This window comes from Echinops telfairi, unplaced genomic scaffold, assembly GCF_000313985.2.
Source record: "Echinops telfairi isolate 266 unplaced genomic scaffold, ASM31398v2 ScPeMD7_655;HRSCAF=1070, whole genome shotgun sequence".
Lineage (NCBI taxonomy): Eukaryota > Metazoa > Chordata > Mammalia > Afrosoricida > Tenrecidae > Echinops > Echinops telfairi.
This window is the reverse complement of record NW_022104553.1, coordinates 31,686,908-31,709,967: the sequence shown is the minus strand read 5'-3', so window position 1 is coordinate 31,709,967 and position 23,060 is coordinate 31,686,908. Positions and strand designations below refer to the sequence as shown.

The following is a 23,060-nucleotide window of genomic DNA, read 5'->3' as shown; positions in this document are numbered from 1 at the left end:
GCCTCATGTTGTGGTGACCCCCAACCATAAAATTATTTTCGTTGCTACTTCATAACTGTGATTTTGCTACTGTTATGAATCATAAATATCTGTATACAGGATGTATTTTCATTGTTACAAATTGAACATAAAGCATAGTGATTGATCACAAAACAATATGTAATTATATATTGTGAAATATTTATGTGTTTTCCGATGGTCTTAGGCGACCCCTGTGAAAGAGTCCTTCAACCCCCAAAGGGGTCGTGACCCACAGTTTGAGAACCACTGGTATAGACCCCCACCCTCAGTTTCCTTTCCCATGATATTCCCCTTGTTCTGGAAATTTCCGGAAGGTTACATGAGATGACCCCTGTGTGGAACACGCCAAGAGAGTCACTTTTCAGCTCTGGCATCCATTAGGCTCTAGGGTCCCCCTAGTCTTACACCTCCCCCTCCTTCCTAGTCTGAACTGTGGTGTGATTGTGATACTGCCACCATTCCCTGACTGTCAGACTCAGGCTGACCTAGGTTCAAATCCTGTGCCACCCCTCTATTGTTGGGTGACAGAAGAGTGTGTCTGGTGACCCTTCTAGGTCTGCCTCCCCACCGCCCTCGTCCAAAGTGGCACTTGGAGTGAGACTGGCTTCAGGGGCGATGTGAGGATTGAGGTGAGCACCCACCAGCCCTGGTGCATATGGAAGCTGTGCTCACCTTCTGGTCTCTGTTGCCCCCCGAGGAGTGGCCCGTGACCCCAAGCAGCCCATTCAAACTCCCAGCCGGCTTCCTCCAGGACTAAATGGCATTGGTCAGTGACCTGGCTGGGGCCTGAGAACAGGCATGGCACATCCCTCTCAGGGTCTCCCAGCAGCCCCAGGCCCCACACAGCTCGTGTGACTGAAAGCACCTGACAGGGTCTGAGTTGGGGCAGTCAAGTGCAGAGATTCCAGAACATTCACCTCACATTCAGCACCAGTTTTACTGAGTCTGTTGGCTGTGTCTAGCTGAGGAGGTTGGGGTGGGGGGTGGGGGCGGGGGCGGGAGCTTTTCTTCAGAGCAGACCTGCCCTGGCTGTCCAGGCAGAGAAAAGAGAGGCTCCTTGCCTGGTAGGAGGTAAAGGCAGGAGACCTGTCTCTGAGGAATTCATGCAAGACATGCCACCCTGACCCACAGGGGCTTGGAGGTGGGGTGGTCCCGCCAGGTGTTACAGCCATGGCTGCTTATTGGCTCCTGTGTCCTCCCCACAACCAGCGAACCCGCAATCACGGATTCTCACGTGTGAGGTTCAGTAGCCAGCCGGCAGCCCCTGCCTTGTTCCTGGGTGCCTCCCATGGGCGAGCCACGGAAGCCACGAACAGCCTGGTGGCAGTTTGTCACAGCATGTGGGCCACTCCTGGAGGAGGTGCCAGACGGAACCCCCCACTGTCCCTGGCTGCCGAGTCCTGGACTGAGGATGGTGTTGGGCAGCCGCAGTCTGTGCGGGAGCCCCTGCAGGCCAGCCGCTAGGACACACGGAGGCGAACCTGCACACTGGAGTGGGTCACCAGGGCGCCGTAGTGGCCCACCCAGGAGCGAGTGTCTCTTCCGTACTGCTCGAAGGACACGTAGCGGATGCCCTTGCCAAAGTTGGTGAAGATGTGGGAGACCTGGGGTGGGGGTGGAGAAAAGAGGGTGAGGGCTTGTGGGTGCCCGCCTGCCACCACTGCACAAGTAGTCCTCGGGCTGAGTAGGCCTGGCAGCAGATGGGCTGCCCGAGTGGAGCTGCCACCCGAGTAGGGTGCAAAGGCCCCGGGAAGGGGGGATTGGTGGTGGGGGTAGGGCCCCTGCGTTTTCACTCGGAGACCCTCCCTGTCATAGGAGAGTTGTGATTGGGCTATGTTTTCATGGGGTCTTTCTGGATGCTGGGGGTTGGGGGGGAGAGGGAGGGGGCAGGAAGATCATCTCAGAGGTGACGTCCCTGGGCTTGAAGGGCTTTCAGGCATCACTTAACTGCCTTGCGCCTGAGTTTCCTCAGCTTCAGAGGTAAGGCCGGGGACTCAGAGCCATTGCTGCAGCCCCGGCACACAGTAGGTCTTCATAAATGACTGTCCCACAACCCAGCTGTTGGGCTGAGGAAATAAATGATATCATGCTCTGGGTTAGGCCAGGGTCTGGAGGGCTCCGTGACAGCCCTTGTGCACAGGGCTGCACGGCCCCACGGGGTTTGGGGAGCTGACTGCCAGGCCTTTCTGCATACGGGCTGCTGGGAGGGTTGGAACCAGCAGCGCTTTCAGCTGGTCGTCAAGCCCTTGCACGTCTCGGGCTGGCCAGGATGTCCAAGGCCGGCCGGCTCTTATTTTCATACAGGACCCGGCCCCGAGGAGAGCTGAGAACGGACGTTACTAAGAAGCGGGGTCAGGGGTGATCGGGAGGACACACCTGCCGGCAGCCCCTCTCGGTCCACTGGAAGACAGGGTCCGGGGAGGCGGAGAACTTGACCACTTCGTTCTCACACACATCCAGGAGGCGGACCCGGAGCCGGTAGATGCAGCTGCAGTTCTCACGGGCACCCCACCTGCCAGGTGGAGGTGAGCCAGGAGGTTCTGGAGGGGGCGGAGGCCTGGCCTCCCTGCACCCTGATGAGGGTCCCACCCATGGGCCTGGCTTGGGGCCCTCTGGGGACAGCTGCCTGGCCATCCCTCCTGCTAACCCCCCTACAAGAGCCTGGGGGAGGGGCTGGGGGCTCGGAAAAGGAGATGGCTTGTCATAAGTCCCCCGTCTCAAAGCCAGCGGGCACCCCTGGCCCAACTCTGCCCATCTGAGCCTTGGTGCTCGGCACAGCACTCCCAGGGCCTCTAGAGACTTCTCAGGCACCCGCAGTCCTGAGGGGCTGTCCTGAGCGAGTTAGAGGCCCTCTGGTCAACAACCCCAGCTCCCTCTGAGGTGCCTAGCCTAAGAAAGCCGGCCTTGCCACTTGGTCTCAGAACAGGGCACAGTGACAGCAACTGCCCATGGAGGGGGCACGCATCCACGCTGGGGGTCAGGCTGCCACTCACCAGTCGGCCACACAGATCTCGATCTGGGCGCTGTCCAGGAGCTCCTGCCACACGCCCTCCATCACCAGGTCCACAACCTGCCTCTTGAAGCACCACCTGGGAAGGGACAAGGCAGGGCTCACTCAGACCACAGCCCTATCTGGACTCAGACCACCGTCCTATCTGGACTCAGACCACCGTCCCTATCTGGACTCAGACCACAGCCCTATCTGGACTCAGACCACCGTCCCTATCTGGACTCAGACCACAGCCCTATCTGGACTCAGACCACAGCCCTATCTGGACTCAGACCACCGTCCCTATCTGGACTCAGACCACAGTCCCCCTAACCCCCAGGGTCGACTCAACGACGCAGAAAGCCGCATGGTTCAAGGCGACCTCTTGCCACCCTGCTCTCCTCGCCTGGAGGTCGAGCTGTAGGCAACCCCCCACCCCACCCCACACACACCCCTGTTGTGGGGACCTGGGAAGGAGTATAGGCGCCCTGATGGCATTGTGGTTACAAGTTGGGTTGCTAACCACAAGGTCAGCAGTTTGAAACCACCATCTGCTCTATGGGAGAAAGATGAGGCTTTCTACTCCAGCAAAGGTTCACAAGTCTCGGAAACCCACAGGGTGGCTGGGAGTCAGACTGGACTCAATGGCCCTGAGTTTGGTTTTGGGGGGAGGAGGACAAATGGAAGCCCACACAAGAGAGGTCTGAGTAGGGACGTGGGGCAGGGGACCTTGCCAAGGGCACAGGGTAGCCTGGGTGGGCACTCAGTTCAGAAGAGTGCCGCTACTAGATGGGAGGTGGGCTGTTTGAAGTGCGCCTGGCACCCCTGGAAGCCCTGGGTTGAACTTGGCTGGAAGGCAGTTGGTCTGGATTCGGACTGGCTCGTTCTTTTGCATTTGGGCTTTCTAAAGTGCTGGGCCCAAGCCCTCAGGTCCACGGCCTGGAAGGACCCTTGCCCTCAGCTTCCTGTTGGGCCAGCAGAAAGCAGCTACAGCAGGAGGTGGGAGAGGGAGGGAGGAGACTTAAAACCAAGGCATTTGTCTTGCTACCCACTCCCACCTTCGTCAGCTGTGTTGTCCGGAGAGACCAGGCCCTGGAGAAGGACATGTGTGAGAAAGCAGAGGGGCAGCGAAGGAGAGAGGGTCCTCAGGGAGATGGTGGACAGAGTGGCTGCGATCATGGGCTCCGGCACAGGCGCAGTGGTGAGGATGGCGCAGGACCGGGCGGTGTGTCCTGTTTACAGGGTCGCTGTGGGTGGGAACCACCTCCATGGCTCTGAGCAAAAGGCTTAGTGCTCGGTCTTCCCAACATTTCAGGAGCTGCTGCCCCGCCACCTGAGCCTCCACACTGAGGAGTGGGGATGTCCCTCCCTGCAGGCCCGACTAGCTCAGAGCCCTGCATTCTATCCCTGGAGCTCTGCCCACCTTTGTAATCAACAGTCCCTTTCTCCGGGTTTTGGGGTGTTGGTGGCGGAACTGATAGTGGGGTTGGAGAGAGCTCAGGCAGAGCCCTGGGTTGGCCTGTGAGTGAGTGACATCACTAGCAGTGGGGACAGGTGGAGCCCTTCCCCAGGGCGTGGAGCTCAGTAGGTGGAGGAGGGAAAACCAAAGCCCCTTCCTGGCACCTGACACGAAAGATAGAAACAGGTTACTAGGAAGAGAATATAAAACAATATTTGATCTCAAAGGTGGGGAAGGCCTTTTTTTTTCCAACACAATCTCAAATCGTAAATTCTAAAGCAAAAATACCCCCACTCACTCACTGCCATCCGATTCACAGCGAAGGCACTATAGGACAGGTTAGAATTGCCCCAGTGGGTTTCCAAAACTGTAAATCTTTACAGAAGTCGAAAGACTCATATTTTCTGGCAGAGCAGCCAGTGGTTTTGAACTGCTGACCTTGCGGGCACCAGCCCAATGTGTAATCCACTAGGCCACCAGGGTTCAATAGAGGAAAAACAAACGGTGAACTTGATCACAATAGCATCAAAGATAACTGCCCAACAAAGAGTGCCGAAGGCTGGGTGGGAGATTTCGGCACGAAGAAATTCAATCCAAATGAAAAACATCAATCCCAAGATCAAAGATTGAACAGGTTCTTTACAGAAGGGAATTCGGGGCTAACAAGACCTGAAGAAATGCTTAATGGTTAGGACTCAAAAACACCCTGCCATTGAGTTGCTTCTGACTCATAAGCACCCTACAGGACAGGGTGGAACTGCTCCTGTGTGTTTCTGAGGCTGTAAATCTTTATGGGTGCGGAGAGCCACCTCTTTCTCCCAAGGAGTGGCTGGTGGGTTTGAACTGCTGACTTTGTAGTTAGCAGCCCAATACCGCATTTAAAATGTACTGCTATCGAGTCAGTTTTGATTCTTAGGGACCCTATAGGACAGGGGAGAACTGCTCCTGGGGATTTCTGAGACTAACTCCACGGGAGTAGAAAGTCCTATCTTTCTCCCGAGAAGAGACTGGTGGTTTCAAACTACTGACCTTGTGGTTGGCAGCCCATTATGTAAACCACTAGGCCACTGGGGCTCCTTTAAATTGTTAGAAAATTTTATACAAATTAATTAAAACAGCAATGAGATAGTACTTCATCCCCAATACACTGGCAGCCACGAGAAAGCGGGAGGCCACATTTCAATACTTAAACCTGTGTGTGTGTTGGGGTGGGGGTGGGTCAAGGAGGCAAGGAGAATGGGTATGGGGCATAAGAGGGCTTCAAAAGGTTCATGGGATTGTGATAAGAGTGGTACGAGCCCCCAATAAAATGATTAAACAAATGAATTTTTTTTTAAAAGTTCATGGAAAAATTCCACTATCAAAAAAAGAAAAGAAAAATTCCACTCTCTTTGAATTCCGTTCTTCCCCCACAAACTTTTTGAAGCCTCCACATAATGAGGATAAAAGGACCCATCAATCAACTTGGTTTTGTGTCTTCATAGCACTGATCACAATTAGAAACCCCGGGGACAGCGCAGGGGTGCTGTCAGGTGCCCCTGCGGCGTTTCCAGCCGCTGTCCCAACACCGCCTGCTCTTCCACTCCCCACAGGGTGGCAGCCACTGTGCCAGTCCGTCTGGTGAGCGCCTTCCTCTTTTTCACGGCCATTCCACTTGACCAAGCACGGTGCCCTTTACCTGGGACGGGTCTCTCCTGATAACATCCCCAAAGTCCGTGAGACCAAGTCTTGCCATCCTTGCTTCTAAGGACCATTCTGGCTGTGCGGATTCCCAAACATGTGCTTGCTCTTTGGGCAGTCCGTGTTCTTGTCCAGATTGCCCCTCCAGCACCACCGCTGAGACGCACCAGCGCGTCTCTGCTCTTCCGTGTTCACTGCCCCGCTTCCCCCACGACTGGGAGGTCATTGAACACCATGGCGTGGGGCAGGTGCACCTTGGTCTTCAAACTAACATCCTTGCTCTTCAATACGGTGTTAGTTCGGGTTGACTAGAGAAACAAATTCATAGATACTCATCTGTGTATAAGAAAGAACTTTATAGACAGATCAAGCCCGTAAGTCCAATATGAGCTCATAAGTCCGATACCAATCTATAAAGTCCCCTTCAGCCTCACCAAACACATGCAATAATGCCAAATGCAGGAAGATCACAGGCCAGTGGGTGGAAGGGAAGTGTTGTGGATCCAATAGCATTGTAAGCATGTCAGTGCTGGCAGGGGTCTCCATGTGGCTCCTCCAGCTCAGGGCACTGGCTTCCATCAGCCTGTCTCCATGTGGCTTGTTGAGGATATCTTACAGGGACTGAGCAGAGAGAGAGTGTGTGTCTCTACCTCCAAGGAGGAATTATAAGAGTTCCCAGAATCTTCAGGAGAAGGCCACACCCACACCCACAGTGGGGCCTCCAAGAGGCCCCATTGGAAATACAATGATTGACAGGCTGGACTCCACCCCCTCACTCTTAATCCTCAAATGGACACCAGATTATGTAACTACCACAAATAGTTTAAAGAAATCTTGAGCAGCACGTTGACCCACTGCCGTGTGTCATTTGATTTCCTGTCTGCTGCTTCCATGAGTACTGATTGTGGATTCAAGCAAGAGGAGATCTTCGATGTTCGGGAAAGAGCGGGGAAGCTGGAAAACACCCTACAAGGAAGGGAGTCGTCAAGAAGAGTTCGGTTGATAAACTGCCGTAAAACTGGTCCTTATCCGAGGACCCTGCGGTTCGGGCTCTCTCTTACCAAGCACGTGTAATGGAGAAAGGAATGACCCAGACACCTTCCTCATCCATGTCCTGCTGCGGGACTGGTGGGATGGTCTTCAGCAACATTGTAGTGGTGTGCGCTGTCAGCGACACAGTTCTAGTCTGAGCCTTCTGTTGGACCACCTTTCCTTGGGATGAGCACAGATAAGCATCTCTTTCAGTCAGTTGGCCCAGTGGCTGTCTTCCAAATTTCCTGGCATAGACGAGGGAGTGCTTCCAGCACTGCTCCAGCTTGCTGAAACATTTCAATGGGCGGAGCTTTGTTTTTGGCTCCTGCGTTCAGTGCAGCTTGAACTTCCTTCAGCACCACTGGTTCCTGCTCATCTGTTGCCTCCTAAAAGAGTGGAAGGCCGACTAGTTGTTTATTTTCTTTAAATCATTTTACTGGGGGCTCATACAGCTCATCACCATCCATCCATCCATCCATGGTATCAAGCACATTTGTACATATGTTGCCATCATCATTTTCAAAACATTTTCTTTCTACTTGAGCCCTTGGTATCAGCTCCTCGTTTTTTGGTCGACCAGTTCTTCTGTGTCGTACAGTGAGTGTGAGCTCTCTCCCTCGGGTTTGCTGAAGCTGAGGGGCAGCAAACAAGGGGAAGGCCCTGGACGAGATGGACTGGCACAGTGGTGGCCGCAATGGGCTCCGGCATGGGAACAGTGGCGAGGAGGGTGCAGAACCGGGCCGTGTTTCCTTCTGCTGGGCAAAGGGTCGCTATGGGTCGGAGCCGACTCAACGACACCCAACAACAGAAACCTCGCTGCTCTTTGTAATAGTAAAAATCACACCCACCACCCGCTCCATGACAGTTTATCTTTACATAGGAGATTGCCAAGACAATTCCCCCGGGACCAAATAAGGGAAAGGGAGGGCTGGACCCCAAACAGATCGAGAGTCCTCCCCATCTGCCCCCCAAAACAATCAGGAAGATTCCTCCCCTTCGTTATCATACATTTGCAAAAACAGAACCAATGTCTTTGCATGGTACCACCCTGGGTGGTCCACTCATTGGGGACTGGCCTGTTCGTCCTTCGGAATGTCTTTTCACTTTGAAATAAATGCTTGGCTGAGTGAGACACAGCGCCCCTGTGATACTTTTCTCTCACCGTTGGGCCACTAACTCTCCAATCCTTGTGTTTTCGGAGAGAAGTGGAGCTAGAGGCCAGGGACGTCCAGGGACGTCTGCATCAACAACTTCAGTCTCTTTTCAGTTTATCAGGATGCTGCCTATTTGGTCATTTGGAGAATTTTGGTTTTCTGTCGGTTGAGCTGTAATGTATAGTGAAGGCCGCAGTCCTTGATCTATAGTTAGGGCTCAGAATAAGGTCCTGCAGACAAAGCCCTATCACGGTTTGTTGTGTTGCTAGTGTTATTTTGCTGCGTGCATGCGCAGTGACCCCTCTAAACGCTATGTCTACAGGGAGATGCAAGCAGCAGGCTCTGATCTTGCTGATTCCCGGCGCCCGCCCCTTTCCCCCATGTGTGGCATATGAAACAGTGCCTGGTACCCGGCCGGCCCGTGACATGCTTGTTGAATGAATGGACGTGAAGGGCAATTAAGGGTGAGGGTCAGGACGGTGGGGTAAGCTGCATCCTCCCTCCTCAGAGCCATTTACCCAGCCATCAGGGGATACTCACTCGAAAGAAGTCACGAAGCAGGTCTGCGACGGGGCCCCTGGCACCAGAATTACGTTCTTTTCCACCGCCCAGCCATTTCCGCCGTGCTCCACTTCCCAGCCTCTGAAGCCCCCTGTGCGTTACAACAGGGTTGGGCAGGGTCTCTCCTACCCTCTCGTCCAGCAGTCTGCTCTGCACCCAGCTTGGCTCGCCTACTCTGCCTCCTCCGCTCCTCAGCGGCCTGCAGTTCGGGTCCCACCTGCAGACTGCATCACTCAGCCCCGCCCATCGACTCCGCTTCTCTCGGCCTCCCTGCAGCCCCGCGACTTCTCCCCTGGCCCCGCCCACGCCCACCCCGACTCGGCCCGCCCGCGGCCACGCCCACCCTGGCTGGTCTTGGCCCCGCCCCCATCACCCACTCTCGCCGCAGGAGTTGAATATGAGGTTGCGGCCCAGCGGCGCGCGCAGGCAGTAGCGCGCCAGGGCGCAGAGCGGCACCGTCTCGGCGTCGTCGGCTGGCGGACAGCGCTGGGCCACGGCGTAGAGCGCGCGGCCCTGGGCGCTGCGGTCGCGGGCCAGTTGCAGCAGCCACACGGTGGGCCCGTCCACCACGTTGCGCCAGGCGCGGCACACGGGGCGGCAGCGCGTCACTAATGCATGCGGTGGTACATGGCTCAGCACCTGCACCAGCAGCTCGGGGGGCAGCGCGCCCAGGTCCATGGGCTCATCCGCGGGCTGCAGCCGCCTGGAGGTCCGGGCGCCCATTGTCCTGCAAGAGGAGCGGGATCGGTAGATTAGAGTAGGTAGTCGCCTGCTTTATAGGGCGCAAGGCCACTCCAGCTTGTCCCCACCAGGCCCGTGGGTCACCTGGAGTCCCCTGCCGCTGAGAATACCACGCACGGATCTCCTGCCGCCTGGCTCTATGGGAAAAAGAACGGTCAGCTCATCTTAACTGCCTATGTCCTGCCCAGGGACAAAAGACCCCTACAGTTGATAGCATGTTTGTGCCATCCTTCCGTTAATGTGCCAATTCATCTCACCGCGACCACAAGGGCCCTCTCCTTAATCAAACATCCATCCTCCGCTCTAGCAACCCATCCCTGCGAATGTGTCCAAAGCAAGAGAGACTGTAAGGTTCTTCCTGGTTTATTCCCAAGTCTTCTTAGTCGGTAAGCTCTGCTGAAATCTGTCCCGCAATCACACCTTGCCAGAGTGTGATATACCAGAAGTATAACGTCCAACATCACAGCAACACACAAGGTACCGCAGTCCCGGGATTACTAACAAGCTCTTGTCCTCTCACCATACTTATTCAATCTGTAGGCTGCGCAAATCATCAGAGAAGCTGGTTTATTGTACAAAGAAGAATGTGGCATCCGGATTGGAGGAAGGCTGATCTGTGATCTGCAGGTGACCTAACCTTGCTTGCTGCAAGTGAGCAGGACTTGAAGTAGTTGCTGATGAAGACCCAGGATCGCAACCTTCAGTATGGATTACAACGCAGTGTCAAGAAGACCCAAATCCTCACCACTGGGCTAATAGGCAACATCATAATAAATGGAAAAAATGGTGACGTCAAGGATTTTGTGTCGCTTGGATCCACAATCAGTGCTCATGGAAGCAGCAGTCATGAGATCAAAGGGCATTGCCTCCAGCAAATCTGTTGTATGGGACCGCTTTATAGAGTACTGAAAAGCAAGGATGTTATTTTGAGGACTAAAGGTCATCTGACTCACGCTATGGTATTTTTAATTGCATGAGAAAGGTGGTGATTGCATAAGGATGACCGAAGAAGAATCAATGCATTTGAAGTGTGATGCTGGAGAAGAATATTGAAAGTACCTTGGACTGCTAAAGGCACAAACCAATCCGTTTGGAAGAAATACAGCCACAGTGCTCCTTAAAGGCAAGGATGCGGAGACTTTGGCTCTCATACTTTGGACATGATGTCAGGAGAGACCAGTCCCCGGAGAAGGACGTTATGTTTGGTAACAGAGAGGGGCAGGGAAGGAGGGGGAAGGCCCAGCATAGGAACAATTCAGTGTGACCCAGGACAGGGTTTCATTCTGTTGTGCATAAGGTCACTATGGGTCAGAACTGACCTGATGGCACCCTAACAACAACAAGAAGTGGTGGAGTGGAATACACATGGAGCTGCTAACCCCAAGGCCAGCAGTTCAAAACCACCAGCCCCTCAGAGGGAGAAAGAAGAGACTTTGATTCTTGTAAAGAGTTCTAGGCTTGTCAACCCTCAGGGGCAGCTCCGCCCCGTCCTCTCGGGCAGGAATGAATCAGAGTGGACTTGCTGGCAGTACTTTGTGTCTGCTTTGTTTTCCTTTTGGTATAACCACGTAAGGATCGCCACCATCAAGGCACAAAACATATCTATCACCGCTGCCAATGAGTGCCACGCTCCCAGCCAACCACTGAGACGCTTTATGTACCTATAGACTAATAAAGGTATACATTTTTCTAGAATTTCATATAAACAGAACCGGCTATAGTGTGCCGGTTGTCAATTTGTTGCCGCACAGCAGCAAGCTGCAGAATCGGAGCGATGCTGGGCTTTTTCAGCAGAGGGTGGCCGAGAGACACTGCGGGAGGGAGACACTTGTTCCTTCCCGGCTCCGGCGCGCCCCTCGCGGCAGGCTCGCGCGGTGCAGACGCCCCTGCGGCGTGCGCGGTTTCCGGGGACCCCACCCGGCTCGGGCGGCTCCCTAGGCTTTTCCAACACGCGGAGCCTGCAGCGTCTGGCACTTAGCGCCGCATCCAGCGCCCCCCTCCGACCCCCTCCGCGGTAGTGTCCTAGCAGAGTGCCCCATCAAGGCACCTCCCCAAGAACTGCTTTCTCGGACATCCTCTGGGGTGAATTTTTGGTACATTCCCAAAGGGTGGATTTCCAGCAAGTTCCGCTGGCGCAGCGCCGCAAGGGACTGCTTTTGCCCGGAGGTGAGCCCCAGCTATGGTTTCCCCGTCACCGCCTGGACCTCAGCCTGGGACTGCCATCTTTCCTGGGGCTCATGTCAGACCTCGTGCTCGGTCGCGGCTGCCCCCTCGCTCGCACTCACTGCCATCAAGTGGATGCCCACTCATAGCGACCCCTGCCCCCGACACCCCCGCCCCCGCAACAGTTTCATCGACACATCATTCACATATCACACAATTGAACAGGTCGATCGTTCAATCACATCAAGGGGCGTTGTACAGCACCACCACATTGATCTTAGCGCCCCACCCTCGTGGTCACGTGGCCTTCCAGCTCAGCTGGTGCAACAATCACTATCAGCTCTAGTGGTCCCGCCCCCTCCGCCCCCTGTAACTCTCCCGGCTGTTTCTCAGAGCTGCTGCTTCTATTTCCGTATTCTTATCGGCCGCCTCACTGCCTCGCCAACTCCCCGTGACTCCAGCCCCCCTGTGACAGTTAATAAGGCCTTCTGTTCAATGTTTCCTTTTCAGTTATCTACTTCCTGTGTGGGTTCAGCCTGCTGATGGGGCCATGCTGGATACATGCCTATCAGTCATCCTCAAGGCTAGCTCTTTCCAGCAGCTGCATGTCTCAACCAGTCCTCAGGACCCCAGTCCAGCCCCCCTGCCCCCCACACTGCCGGGGAGCAGATGCCACCTCATCGTGACCCTATAGAACTGTTCAGGAGGGTTCTTCCAGACTGTCTCTAGAGGTGCAGACAGCCTCATCTTCCTCCCAGGGAGCATCCGGCAGGCTTGAACTTGGGGTTAGGAGCCCAGCACTTAACCTGCTGCACCACTAAGGATCCTTGTAACAATCAGTTACCCATCCTGGCTCTTGCTGAGCAACAACTGCGTTGAAGACGTCAACGACAATCCTGCAATCCGTTTACCCCTCATAGTGATGGGCAGTGGAGGGTGCATCCAGACACCTCAGAAGAAAGGCCCGGCAATCTACTTCCCCAAAAATTAAAAACAAAAAATTTAGTGCACCACTGAAAACCCTAGAAGGATTGCCAAGACCCTTGCCCGGAGATACCCTTTTCTCTTGGGACTGAAACCACTCACGGAGGTGTCCGGCAGCTCAGTCACAAAGCCAAACCAAACCACACTCACTGCCCTCAGTCAATTCTGACCCAGCGACCCTATAGGACCCCATAGACCTGCCCCTGTGAGTTTCCGAAACACACTCTCTACAGGAGTAGAAAGCCCTGTCTTTCTCCCTCGGAGCTGCTGGTGGTTTCAAACCGCCGACCTTGAAGATTGCAGCCCATTGTGTAACTGCTGTGCAACTCCTCAGCTTAATAACAGCTTGCTTATAAAATGAAACAATATGGAGAAGGCTGTGGGTACTTTCCGCAGTATGGTTGTTCAATCATTCATCTACCTAATACATATTTACTGAGTCCCCCCTTCCTGGCCAAAAAAAAAAAAAGAATATCACCCAAGAGGAATGTGGCCCCTTAAACGAGCAACCATGGGGGATCAAGCAGTCCACATACACACAGGGAAAGCGACAAATGGACCAGGAGGGGCGGGCCGCTAGAGAGCAAACAGTAGAAACACAAGTCTGTTGAAAGTCAAAAGGAAGAGTTTCGTTATAGGCAAAGATATTGGCAAAAAGGTGAAACGCCTGTCACGCAGGGGTTTCTGGTCAACTCGCAGGTTGATAAAGACAAGAACTGTGCTTCAAGGCAGCACACGTGGAGCCTGGAGAAGGGGCCCGCCTAACCACAGAGGCAGGTGGCAGGTTCTTGGTGGGACCCCTTCTGCAGGGAGAAAGATGTGGCTGACTGCTTCTGGAAAGAATGACAATCTCTGTAGGGTGACTATGAGTCGGACGGAGTCCCCTTGATGGCGCTGGGTTTGGTGTTGGGTCTATGTTAGATGATCTCGGAGCTTTAGCCCAGAGACCTCAAGTTCACATGTCCACAGGAGGCAGCAGAGTGTGAATTAAAGCTGAGCGGGTGGAGGTAGGGGCCCTGGTTAGCCTAGTGAGTTATGCATTGGGCTGCTAACCACAAGGTCAGCAGTTGGGTTCCACTAGCCACTCAGAGGGAGAAAGATGAGACAGTCCACTGCCGTCGAGATGTATAGCCTCGGAGCCCCCCAGGGGCGGTTGTCCTCTGGCCTGGGGGGTTGCTGTGAGTGAGCCCACTCAGTGGTCTGGGTGGACTTGAACCTGAAGTCGTGCAACCTGGCAAACTACAGTGCCGTCTGAGGGTCCGTGCTATTGTCATGCCAAGTGGGGCGGTGGGCACCTCCTCCAGTCTTCAGGAGGCCAGAAATCCCAGTTTTTATGGAAACCCACCCCGTTTTTAAATGTTGACCGAAAAAGAAAAAAATTTTTTTAAGGTTTCGTGTAAGACAAGGCCTCCCTGCAAATGTAATAATGAATTGAGGGATAGCCTCTTTGTAGCTGCTCTGCGATCCCCATTGATCTTGAGGCCCAGCGAGGTGGCGTGCTCCTCCAAGGTCACACAGCAGTCAGGCGTGGGGCCAGGACTGGAATTTAGACGCTCTGACCTCGCCCCTCATTGCTCATTCGATGCAACAAAGGGACCAGGCGGGAGATACCACCCCTAATAAAATCATGTCCATCTATTTCTGAAGGACCCCAAGCTAATGGAGCTGTCGGAGATAGGTCAGAACTTAAGGCGGAGGCCCATCAGACAGAGTGAAACTACTCCATATGGTGTCCGGGGCTGTCCATTTTCATGGAAACAGACTGCCTGCTTTCTCTCCCAGGGAGCGCTGGTGAGTTTAAACCATCGACTTTTCAATCAGCAGCCCAAAGCTGCGTAGCCCAGTGCCCCACCAGGGCCCCTCCCAATCACCACAATGTCTCAGTGAGAACTCTCGCAGACACGTGGGGGGGGGGGGGGAAGAAGTATGCATTGGGACCACCACTTGAGAGTGGATGTCCTTCACTTCAGTTGGAAATGTGGTGACCCAGCAACTGCACCCCCAGAATCTGGAAACGCAATGGCATTCCCAGGATCAGGAGACAAGTCCAAGAAGACACATGACCTCTGCTTCAGACTGGAGATCACCAAAAGGCCCGTCCACGGTAAAGCTATTAGGTCGCTAGATGAGGGACAGAGGGGGTTGGCTTCCCCAGTGCCTGCACTAAACAGAAATGAGCTGTCCATGCCACAATAAGGGGGTTCCAAAGAAATCAGGCACACTAATTAGACACCTAGGGGAAACTCCAAACTGGGCATGCTCAGACACAAGCCCCTGGGCCCAGGTGGGAGGTTCACCTGGGCACATCCACCTTACATACCCTGTTTCCCTGAAAGTAAGACATCCCCAGAAAATAAGACCTACTTACCGTTTTGCCTCGCGCTGAAATATAAAGCATCCCCCTGAAAATGAGACCTCCCTGAAAGTAAGGCCCCCAGAAGCTACCGTAACTCTGGACTGTAGCGGCAGGCACCACCATGCAGCTCACTGTTGGCCACAGTGCAGCCGGAGCAGACAGGAAGTGTGAGGTCTCTTTTAATAAGACAATAAACAATAAATGTGTACCGTATTCTTCATGGAAAAATAAGACATCCCCTGAAAATAAGACCTAGCGCATCTTTGGGAGCAAAAAGTAATATAAGACACTGTTTTATTTTCAGGGAAACAGGGTACCAGCACATAACATCACCCAGGTGTGCTAAAATGCAGCCAGTAAGATCAGCTAATACCTTCAACCATGCCTCTCCAGCCCGAGGGCTTAAACACACAGGCTGCAGGCCTTACTCTGCTCTTGCTCCATTGAGTGCTGTGATTGGAGGAGGGTGATAGCCTGCCTGCTGCAGTGCACTTTCCCCTCAGGGCTTGCCTGGGGCCTGCACCCTCTTGGCCTCTTGGGACTTCAGAGTTCCCAGAAGCGTGTCCCATTCCGTATTCTTTCCACATGTTTTTCCGTGCTGCACCATGAATCCCCTGCGTGTCTCCCGCAAGGGCTTGCATGCTTTCCAAAAACAGCATGTATTTTTGAGACTAATATTTGAAACTTTCCCTTTCCTTCAAAAAAAGTTCACTTGAATTACAAAAGTGCTTCTGTCATGTGGATTCTTTCAGTGCTGTGAAGCAAAGAACCGAGCTACCCCCATCCAGGAACGGAACAGCTCCATTACCAGGGAGTCAAGTCTGACTCATAGATTGTTAATTAAGTTTTTGTGTCAATTTGGCGAGGCCAAGACTCTCAGTGGCTTGGCAGTTTGCACCTATTAACTCTCCTGACCTGATTTAACACAGTATAATCGAAGCCAATCAGCTGTAAGATTAGGACAGGATGTAGCATCTCCAGTCACATCACAGCTCTAATGTGATCAATGGAAAGGACGTTTCCTCCGGGCTGTGACCTGCTTCCCAATAGAAGTGGGCACTGGAAAAGCTTGCCTTGCTTTTTTGCCGGGTTTGGATCCTGCATCGGTTTCACATTGTGAACTTTGTGTCTTTGGACACAAACCATAATGCCTGCTGATCCAGGGAGCGTCAGCCGCTAGCCATCGGACCTAGCAACCTCGGATTTATTCACCTTTGCAACCACCAGTTTGTTGTCTTGCTCTGGGCCTTCAGTTCGCCTCACCCCCACAGCTATGCAAGTCAGGAGCAGCCTCCCTGCTAACACCTGACCACAGACTTGGGGACTTGCTTGGACTCGAACTTGCCTACTTCTACAACTACGTGAGCCATTTCTTGTTATAAATCTCTCTCTCAAAAAAAAAACAACAAACAAACACCAAACAAACCTCTCTCTCCTTCCCTCTCTCTATATATATATATATAGTTTTCCTTCTCTGGTGACCCCAGCCTAAGGCATTGACCTTACCCAACAGAAAATAACTGCGTGGTAGGGTTTCTGAGGCTGTAAATCTTTCAGTGAGCACACAGCCTCATCTTTCTCCCTGGGAGTGGCTGGTGGGTATACAGCCCAACACTGAACTAACTACCTCATGACTGGGGCTCCTTGTCCACTCAGTACCTTTGTAGATTAAAGTCATAGTATGGAATACTTTATATCAATAAAAAGAGAGACATGACACGTTCCGAGAACAACATGGCTGAATTTCAAATGCCTAAGTTTGGATAAATGAAGCCAGACACACACATACACACACACAGACAATATGATTCCTGGGACCACCATGGTGGGGGGCCTGGCTTTGGACTGCAGTAGTTGACCCTCATTCTCTAATTTTATGGACGATGGGAGTTCAGTAGTAGAATGTTTACCTCAGATGAGGGTGACCAGGATGCCCATTCCCAGACAATGGACTTCCTGTTCAGCCACCACCGGCCTGTGGGTGGTGGGAGGGGGCTGGCATGTTGCTCTGATGCTGAACAGGCTTCTGAGGAGCTTCCGGACTATGGCGGATGAGGAAGAAAGGCCCGGTGATCTACATCTGAAACCTCAGCTCAGAAGAACCAAGGTCTGACATCCCGCTGACCACGGGAAGGTGTTCCCATTCCATTGCCACGAGCGGGTAATAACACGGATTCAACTTTGACCCCTTCCACCACCACCACTTCCACACGTAATGATAAATTACCATACGTTTTCCTATATAACACAGTCACATAGATCATAAGTACGAGCATAGGAAACTGATGCATTAGGAGGTTCACTAACCCGCTCATCTCCCCACACCCCCATATGGCATGCATATATTTGCATACAAAGTCAGCAGGCGAACTGCAAGGTCGGTAGTTCAAACTCACCAGTGCCTCTTCAAGAGAAAGACGAGGCTGTCTGCTCCCTTAAAGATGTATAATCATAGGGTGCTGGGAGTCGGAATCAACTCGATGGCAGAGGGGTTGGTTTTGTTTGTATGTTTGTTTGTTTTTAATGGATAATACCAAACCCAAACTCATTGCTCCCAAGTCAATTCTGACTCACTAGAACTCTCCATAGCCTTTCCAAGGCTGTAAATCCTTATGGGAGCCGACATTTTTCTTCCAAGGCACAACTGGTAGCTTTGAACCATCGACCTTGCAGTTGGCAGTCTAATACATGCCCAGGGCTCTCCTATAGGTACTCAAATGATGTACAGAAAGGCATCGTGAAGTAAGAATGATGGTTCCCTTTTGTGGGGAGGGAGAGGGTTATGAACCAGAAGACTCAGACAGGGAAGCATTCGGGGACTAACAATGTTCTCTCAGTTGACCTGGTTCCTGGCTACATGGGTATTGAAGCTGGAATGATGTTTTATGTTGTTCAATGTAAAGATATTTTACAATCTAAAAAAAGACATAATCCCATGAGGAATTCTATAAGCTAGAGAAGGATATAGTGAAATTGTGTCTTAGGGCACGAGGTCCTGAGTGACACCCACAGTTTGCCCTTGACACCTGACCTGAAGTTGGTAGTTCAAAACCCATCCAGTGGTGCCACCAAAGAAAGACCCGATGATCTTCAGAAAGAGGACCCCCGAGAGGACTGTGGGCGCTGCTTTTCTGAAATGCCAGGAGTCTGACTCGCTGCCGCCAGGTTTGGTTTTTACCTTAGTGCAAAGATAATAGAGGACATTTGTTGGGTGCTTCAACATTGTAGGCTACCCTTTGGGTTATTAACTTCAAGATCAGCAGTTCAAAACTACCAACCGCTCCACAGGGGAAAGATGAGACTTTCTACTTCCTTGACAATTTACAGTCTCGGAAACCCATGGGGGGAGATCTAATTTGTCTTAGAGGGTTGCTGTGAATCGGAATCAACTCGATGGCAGTGAGTTTTTATTTATTCCTTTGTTCCAAGCACGCTGGTAAAACTTATATGTATATAATATATCTATATAATATTATGGTGTTTTGGTGCAAGTTGACATAACAAATTCGGTTCCCATTAAACAATTCTATACATTTTGCTCAATTCAAACGTCTTGCCACTTTCTTTCCAGGAGGAGTGACATTTCTCGGTAAGAGGCCAGCAGGGGGCGGCAAGGGAGATGGGTTGGGAACTACTGGTAGAGCCCAGAGAGGAAGTGATCCAAGTAGATGTTCAAAGGCAGGTTCTATGGTGGCCCCCCACCTCACGCTGACTTCCTGAAACTCCAGCCAATGGCAAGCCCTCTAAGAGAGGGAGAATTCCCCTGTAAATGCCCACTGCCCGCCAAGTCAAGTCTGACTCCTAGTGACCTTGGAGGACAGAGGAGAACTGCCCCATGGGGTTTCCAGGGCTGTAAATCTCCACAGAAGTAGACTGCCTCATCTTTTCGCCACTACGCAGCTGGTGGGCTCGAACCACTGGCCTTTGGGCTAGCAGCTGAGCACTTGAACTACTGCTCTCCTTTCCCCCCTGTAAGCCAGGAAGTCAGTACAGTGAATCACTGGGTGGCACAAAGGGTTAATCACCCAGCTACTAACTTTTTTAAGATTGGCAGTCACCCACCTATCCAGAGGTGCCTCAGAAGAAAGGCCAGGTGAACTGCTTCTAAAAGGTCAAAGCCACAGAATCCCTAAGAAGCACAGTTCTACCCTGCCATGGGTGGTGGGTGGGTGTCTCTGTAAATTGAATTGATTCCAGGGCCAGAGAACCAATGGGAGTTGACTTACATCAGTGTAAGGGGCTGGTGTTGGTGTTGGGGGGTGGTATTTGGTTAACCCATTGAGTATGAAATGCATTTCACGAAGGATCAGTGTGTCTGATTACACTCCAGATTCTTAAAAGTTCATTTCCACCAAGTCCGTATAGGACTTGGTAGAACGGCCCCTGTGAGCTTCTGAGATTGCAACTCTTTACCGGAAATAGAAAGGCTGTCTTTCTTCCAAGGAGCTGCAGTTGTAGACCGCAGCTCAAAGCATAACCACTACACCACCAGGGCTATTCAAAAAGCCTCCATCGCCAAAACACATCTGGTCCCAAAGGTTTTGGATAAGGGCTTGGGGACCTCTAATAGTTCCCGGAGTTCTTGGGCGATTCAAACAGTTCATGTCACCAGCTGCTGACGGAAAGGTTGGAAGTTCTAGTCTGCCCAGAGAACCGGCAGAAGAAAAGCCTGGCGATCCACTCCAGCAGAACCAGTCCCAGAAAACCGGAAGGAGCGCAGGTCCTCTCTGACAGGGTCCTACCCGGCGCAGTGGTGGGAGAATCGGTGAGCTCAGAGCTGGGGCTGGGCTTGTGCTCACTGGCCTGTGGCCCTGGTTACGATGAGAGCAGCTAACATCCAGCTCGGAAAATATAGAAGCCCACGCCTGCGGCTCTTTTGTCGGAACCTCTGTGTCCGAACCGCTCGGCCATGAAAACAATGTGGCGAGGAGGGGCGGGGCTCAGGGGAGACATGCTGGGGAAACAGCACCACGCCAGGAAGCACCACGAAGGACCACCTGCGGCATGAACAAGAGAAAACGCCAAGTTCAAAATCTAGCCCTCGGACACGAGATGGAAGCCAGGGCTCCCATGTTAACAGTACTTACGTGGACAGACGATGGCCGTGGAGATATCTCAAACTCAAAAAAAACACTGCATGAGTCAATGCCGACCCTACGGGGCCGGGTAGAATTACCCGTGAATTTCATAGGAGCCTCGGGGTGGCTGATGGTTTGATGGTGCCAAACGGATGACCTTGCAGATAGCAACCCAATGCACAACCACGGCGCCAGCAGGGCCCCTGAGTCATGAAGGTATATCTGCCACCAAACACGCTCCACTATTAAACTGCTCTAAGGAGCTCTGGTGTTACCACAGTGTCAGTAGTTCGGGAACACCAGCCGGCTACTGGCTAGAAAGATGAGGCTGTTTATTCCTGTAAAGATTTAAAGTCTTGGAAACCCAGAGGCGGCAGGCCTACAAAGTTAAAAGGATCATTTTGTATTCCCAAACCAGCTCATGGAGGACACAGAAGAAAAAGTGGAGTGCGAATGATCAAAGAAGCCGAAATCCCAGGGGCCAGTGAGCAGTGTCTAAAAACCGGTAAATGGAGAAATAACAGGACAACAGAGCCTGGCAAGGGTGTGCAGAGAGTGGAACACTTCTGCACTGCTGGTGGGATGGTCAAACGGTGCCACCATTAATGGAGAGCTGTAGGGTGAGTCCTCAACAATGTAGAAATGCCAGGCCACACAACCATCGTTCTACTGGTACATATCCTAGGGGCACCCCAGGAATAGACACACGCACGCCCATCTTCATCGCAGTCCGATTCACAGTGGCAAAGAGATGGAAGCAGCCTAAATGCCCATCCGTGGAAGCATGGATCAACCAACGTTGGTACATGCACCCAATGGAATACTCCGCATCATGGAGGAAAAACAGGAATCAGAGGGACTCCTCAGACCGGGTAGGAACCTGGAGGACATTCTGTGGAGTGAAATTAGTCGATTACCAGGCAACCAAGACTATGCGAGGCCCAAATCAAACCAGCCTCACTGCCAGGACTCAGCTCTGACTTAGAGCCACCCTACAGCACAGAGCAGGGCTGCTCCGTGGGCTTCCTTCTCTCGGAGCGGCTGGTGGTTTCAAACCGCTGACCCTACAGTTAGCAGCCCCGTGGGTAACCCACTCCGCCACCTGGACTCCTGAAGGAGAGCAGTATCGCTGAAAGGCCAAGACAAGACTTTCACACTACCATCAAACACGCATGGTGTGTTGACTGATGGGGATTAATAAATGGGAAACGGATGATCTGCTCTGTAAACCATCACCCAACTCACAAGGAAAAGAAGTAACAGATTTGCTTTAACGACATGAAGTGAACACCAGGAATATAGGAAGCCGAAAAGGTGGTTCTTTTTAAGAAAACCGAGTCACGTACACAACGATTCACCAGCGCTCACAAGTTACTAATGATTTGATATGTATGTGTATGTGTATATATATAAATATAAAATATATATATAAATATATATAAATATCTGCGCCTGCCCCCTCCTAGGGAATCATGTGTGTGTGATTCACACACATGATTCCCTAGGAGGGGGCAGGCGCAGATATTTAAAGGGCAGTTATCTTTCATCCAGAGCTCAGATGTCTTTTACTCTGGTGTGCAGCTGTTTCTTCTTTCTTCAGTAGGCATTGGAGTATTCCAGCCTTCCAAAAAAAGACCGTGGACGCTGTCTGCAGCCGACTGCACCGCGTCTCAAGCACGCGGGGGAGAGCGGAGTGGGACGTTGGACAAGTCCTTTCGAGCGGCGCGGCCGCGCTCACCCCAGTCCGCGGCTCAACCGCCGGGCACAGCGCTCGGAAACGGGGTCCGTGGATTTGGGGGAGGCGCGGCCCGCAGGAACCGACCCCAGCCCGGGGGCGGGCGGCCGGGCCTCCGGGCACACGTGGTGCGCTTGTAAGTTTCGCGGGGACTTTCCCGGAGGCCCGGGCGCGTCCCCGCTGCAAACACCAAGCCCCCACCCCTTTGGATCTGGGGGTGGGGCGTGTGTTTGTGTGCCTGCGGGGTTACGCGGGAGACGCGGGCGAAGGGGTGGCCTCGGTCGGCTGCAGCGACGCTGGGGCGCGCGACCCCTCCGGGCCTGCCCCTGGGCCCCGAGTCTGCTGCGAGCGGGGGTGGGACGCGCAGGTCCCGGCCTGGGTCTCCGACTGACCCGGTGCTCACCTGGAGGCCCACTCGAGACTGCAGCGGGCTAAGGTCCCCTTCCCCACCCTGCGCTGGAAGGCAATCGGGGGGCCACCCAGGACCGGCCCCGCCCAGGGAGCCTCGGGACCAGCGGCCTGGGCAGTGGGCCTGCTCCCGGGGGCGCTGGCGGCCAGTCCGGGCTCCAAGATCGGAGGTCGCCCCTCCCCTGAGGGTGGGTGGCGCGGGGGCCGGAACTAGGGAGGGGCCCGGGTCCAGGAGAGCGGCTGGCGGTGGAGGGAGGCCCTTGCTGCCGAGAGGCCGGCGGGGGAGGAGACCCAGCCTGGCACTCCCAGAGCTAGTGGCCCGCCCCACGGGCAGCGGTCACTTCACCCACTGCTTTCTTGGTGACCCAAATCTCCAGTCCACGCCCCAGGTACCTGGTGTGGGGGCGAGTTTTACTTCCCCTAACGCAGCTTCCACCATTTTTAGCACTCATGCGACCACCTAGCTGTAACGGCAGCCCTGGGCCTGCCTGGATGTGCCGTCTGCTCAGTGGGTTATGCGTGAATCGTTGGAGGAGATGTTTAGGATCATAAACCATCCTCTCAGTCCTTCCTATGTTACAGCCCATTGTTGCAACCACGCTGGCAATCCATCTCCTTAAGTCCCCCCCTACCCCCCATCTCTTCTACTTTATCAAGCAAGATGCCCTTCCCCAGGGGCTGGGCCCTCCTGGTCGCATG

At 53.3% G+C, this 23,060-nt stretch overlaps 1 protein-coding gene across 1 annotated transcript; it reads right to left on the bottom strand.

The window, feature by feature from the left end:
- Positions 1-1,010: 1,010 nt before the first annotated feature.
- On the bottom strand, positions 1,011-22,435 carry FBXO17 (F-box protein 17). Its single transcript, XM_004715760.2, has 6 exons — positions 22,357-22,435; positions 9,274-9,623; positions 8,876-8,987; positions 3,015-3,110; positions 2,398-2,533; positions 1,011-1,625 (listed from the first exon to the last, which is right to left on the bottom strand). Exons 2-6 carry the CDS (start codon positions 9,617-9,619, stop codon positions 1,482-1,484), a joined length of 834 nt encoding a protein of 277 aa, XP_004715817.1. The 5' UTR covers positions 9,620-9,623; positions 22,357-22,435; the 3' UTR covers positions 1,011-1,481.
- Between the last annotated feature and the right edge of the window lie 625 nt (positions 22,436-23,060).

Coding starts and splice junctions, on each gene's coding strand:
- FBXO17 (XM_004715760.2), bottom strand. CDS start 9,619: ATGGGCGCCCGGACCTCCAGGCGGCTGCAGCCCGCGGATGAGCCCATG. Junction 8,988..9,273: donor ATTCAACTCCTGCGGCGAGA/GTGGGTGATGGG, acceptor TGTAACGCACAG/GGGGCTTCAGAGGCTGGGAA. Junction 3,111..8,875: donor TGCTTCGTGACTTCTTTCGA/GTGAGTATCCCC, acceptor GTCCCTTCCCAG/GTGGTGCTTCAAGAGGCAGG.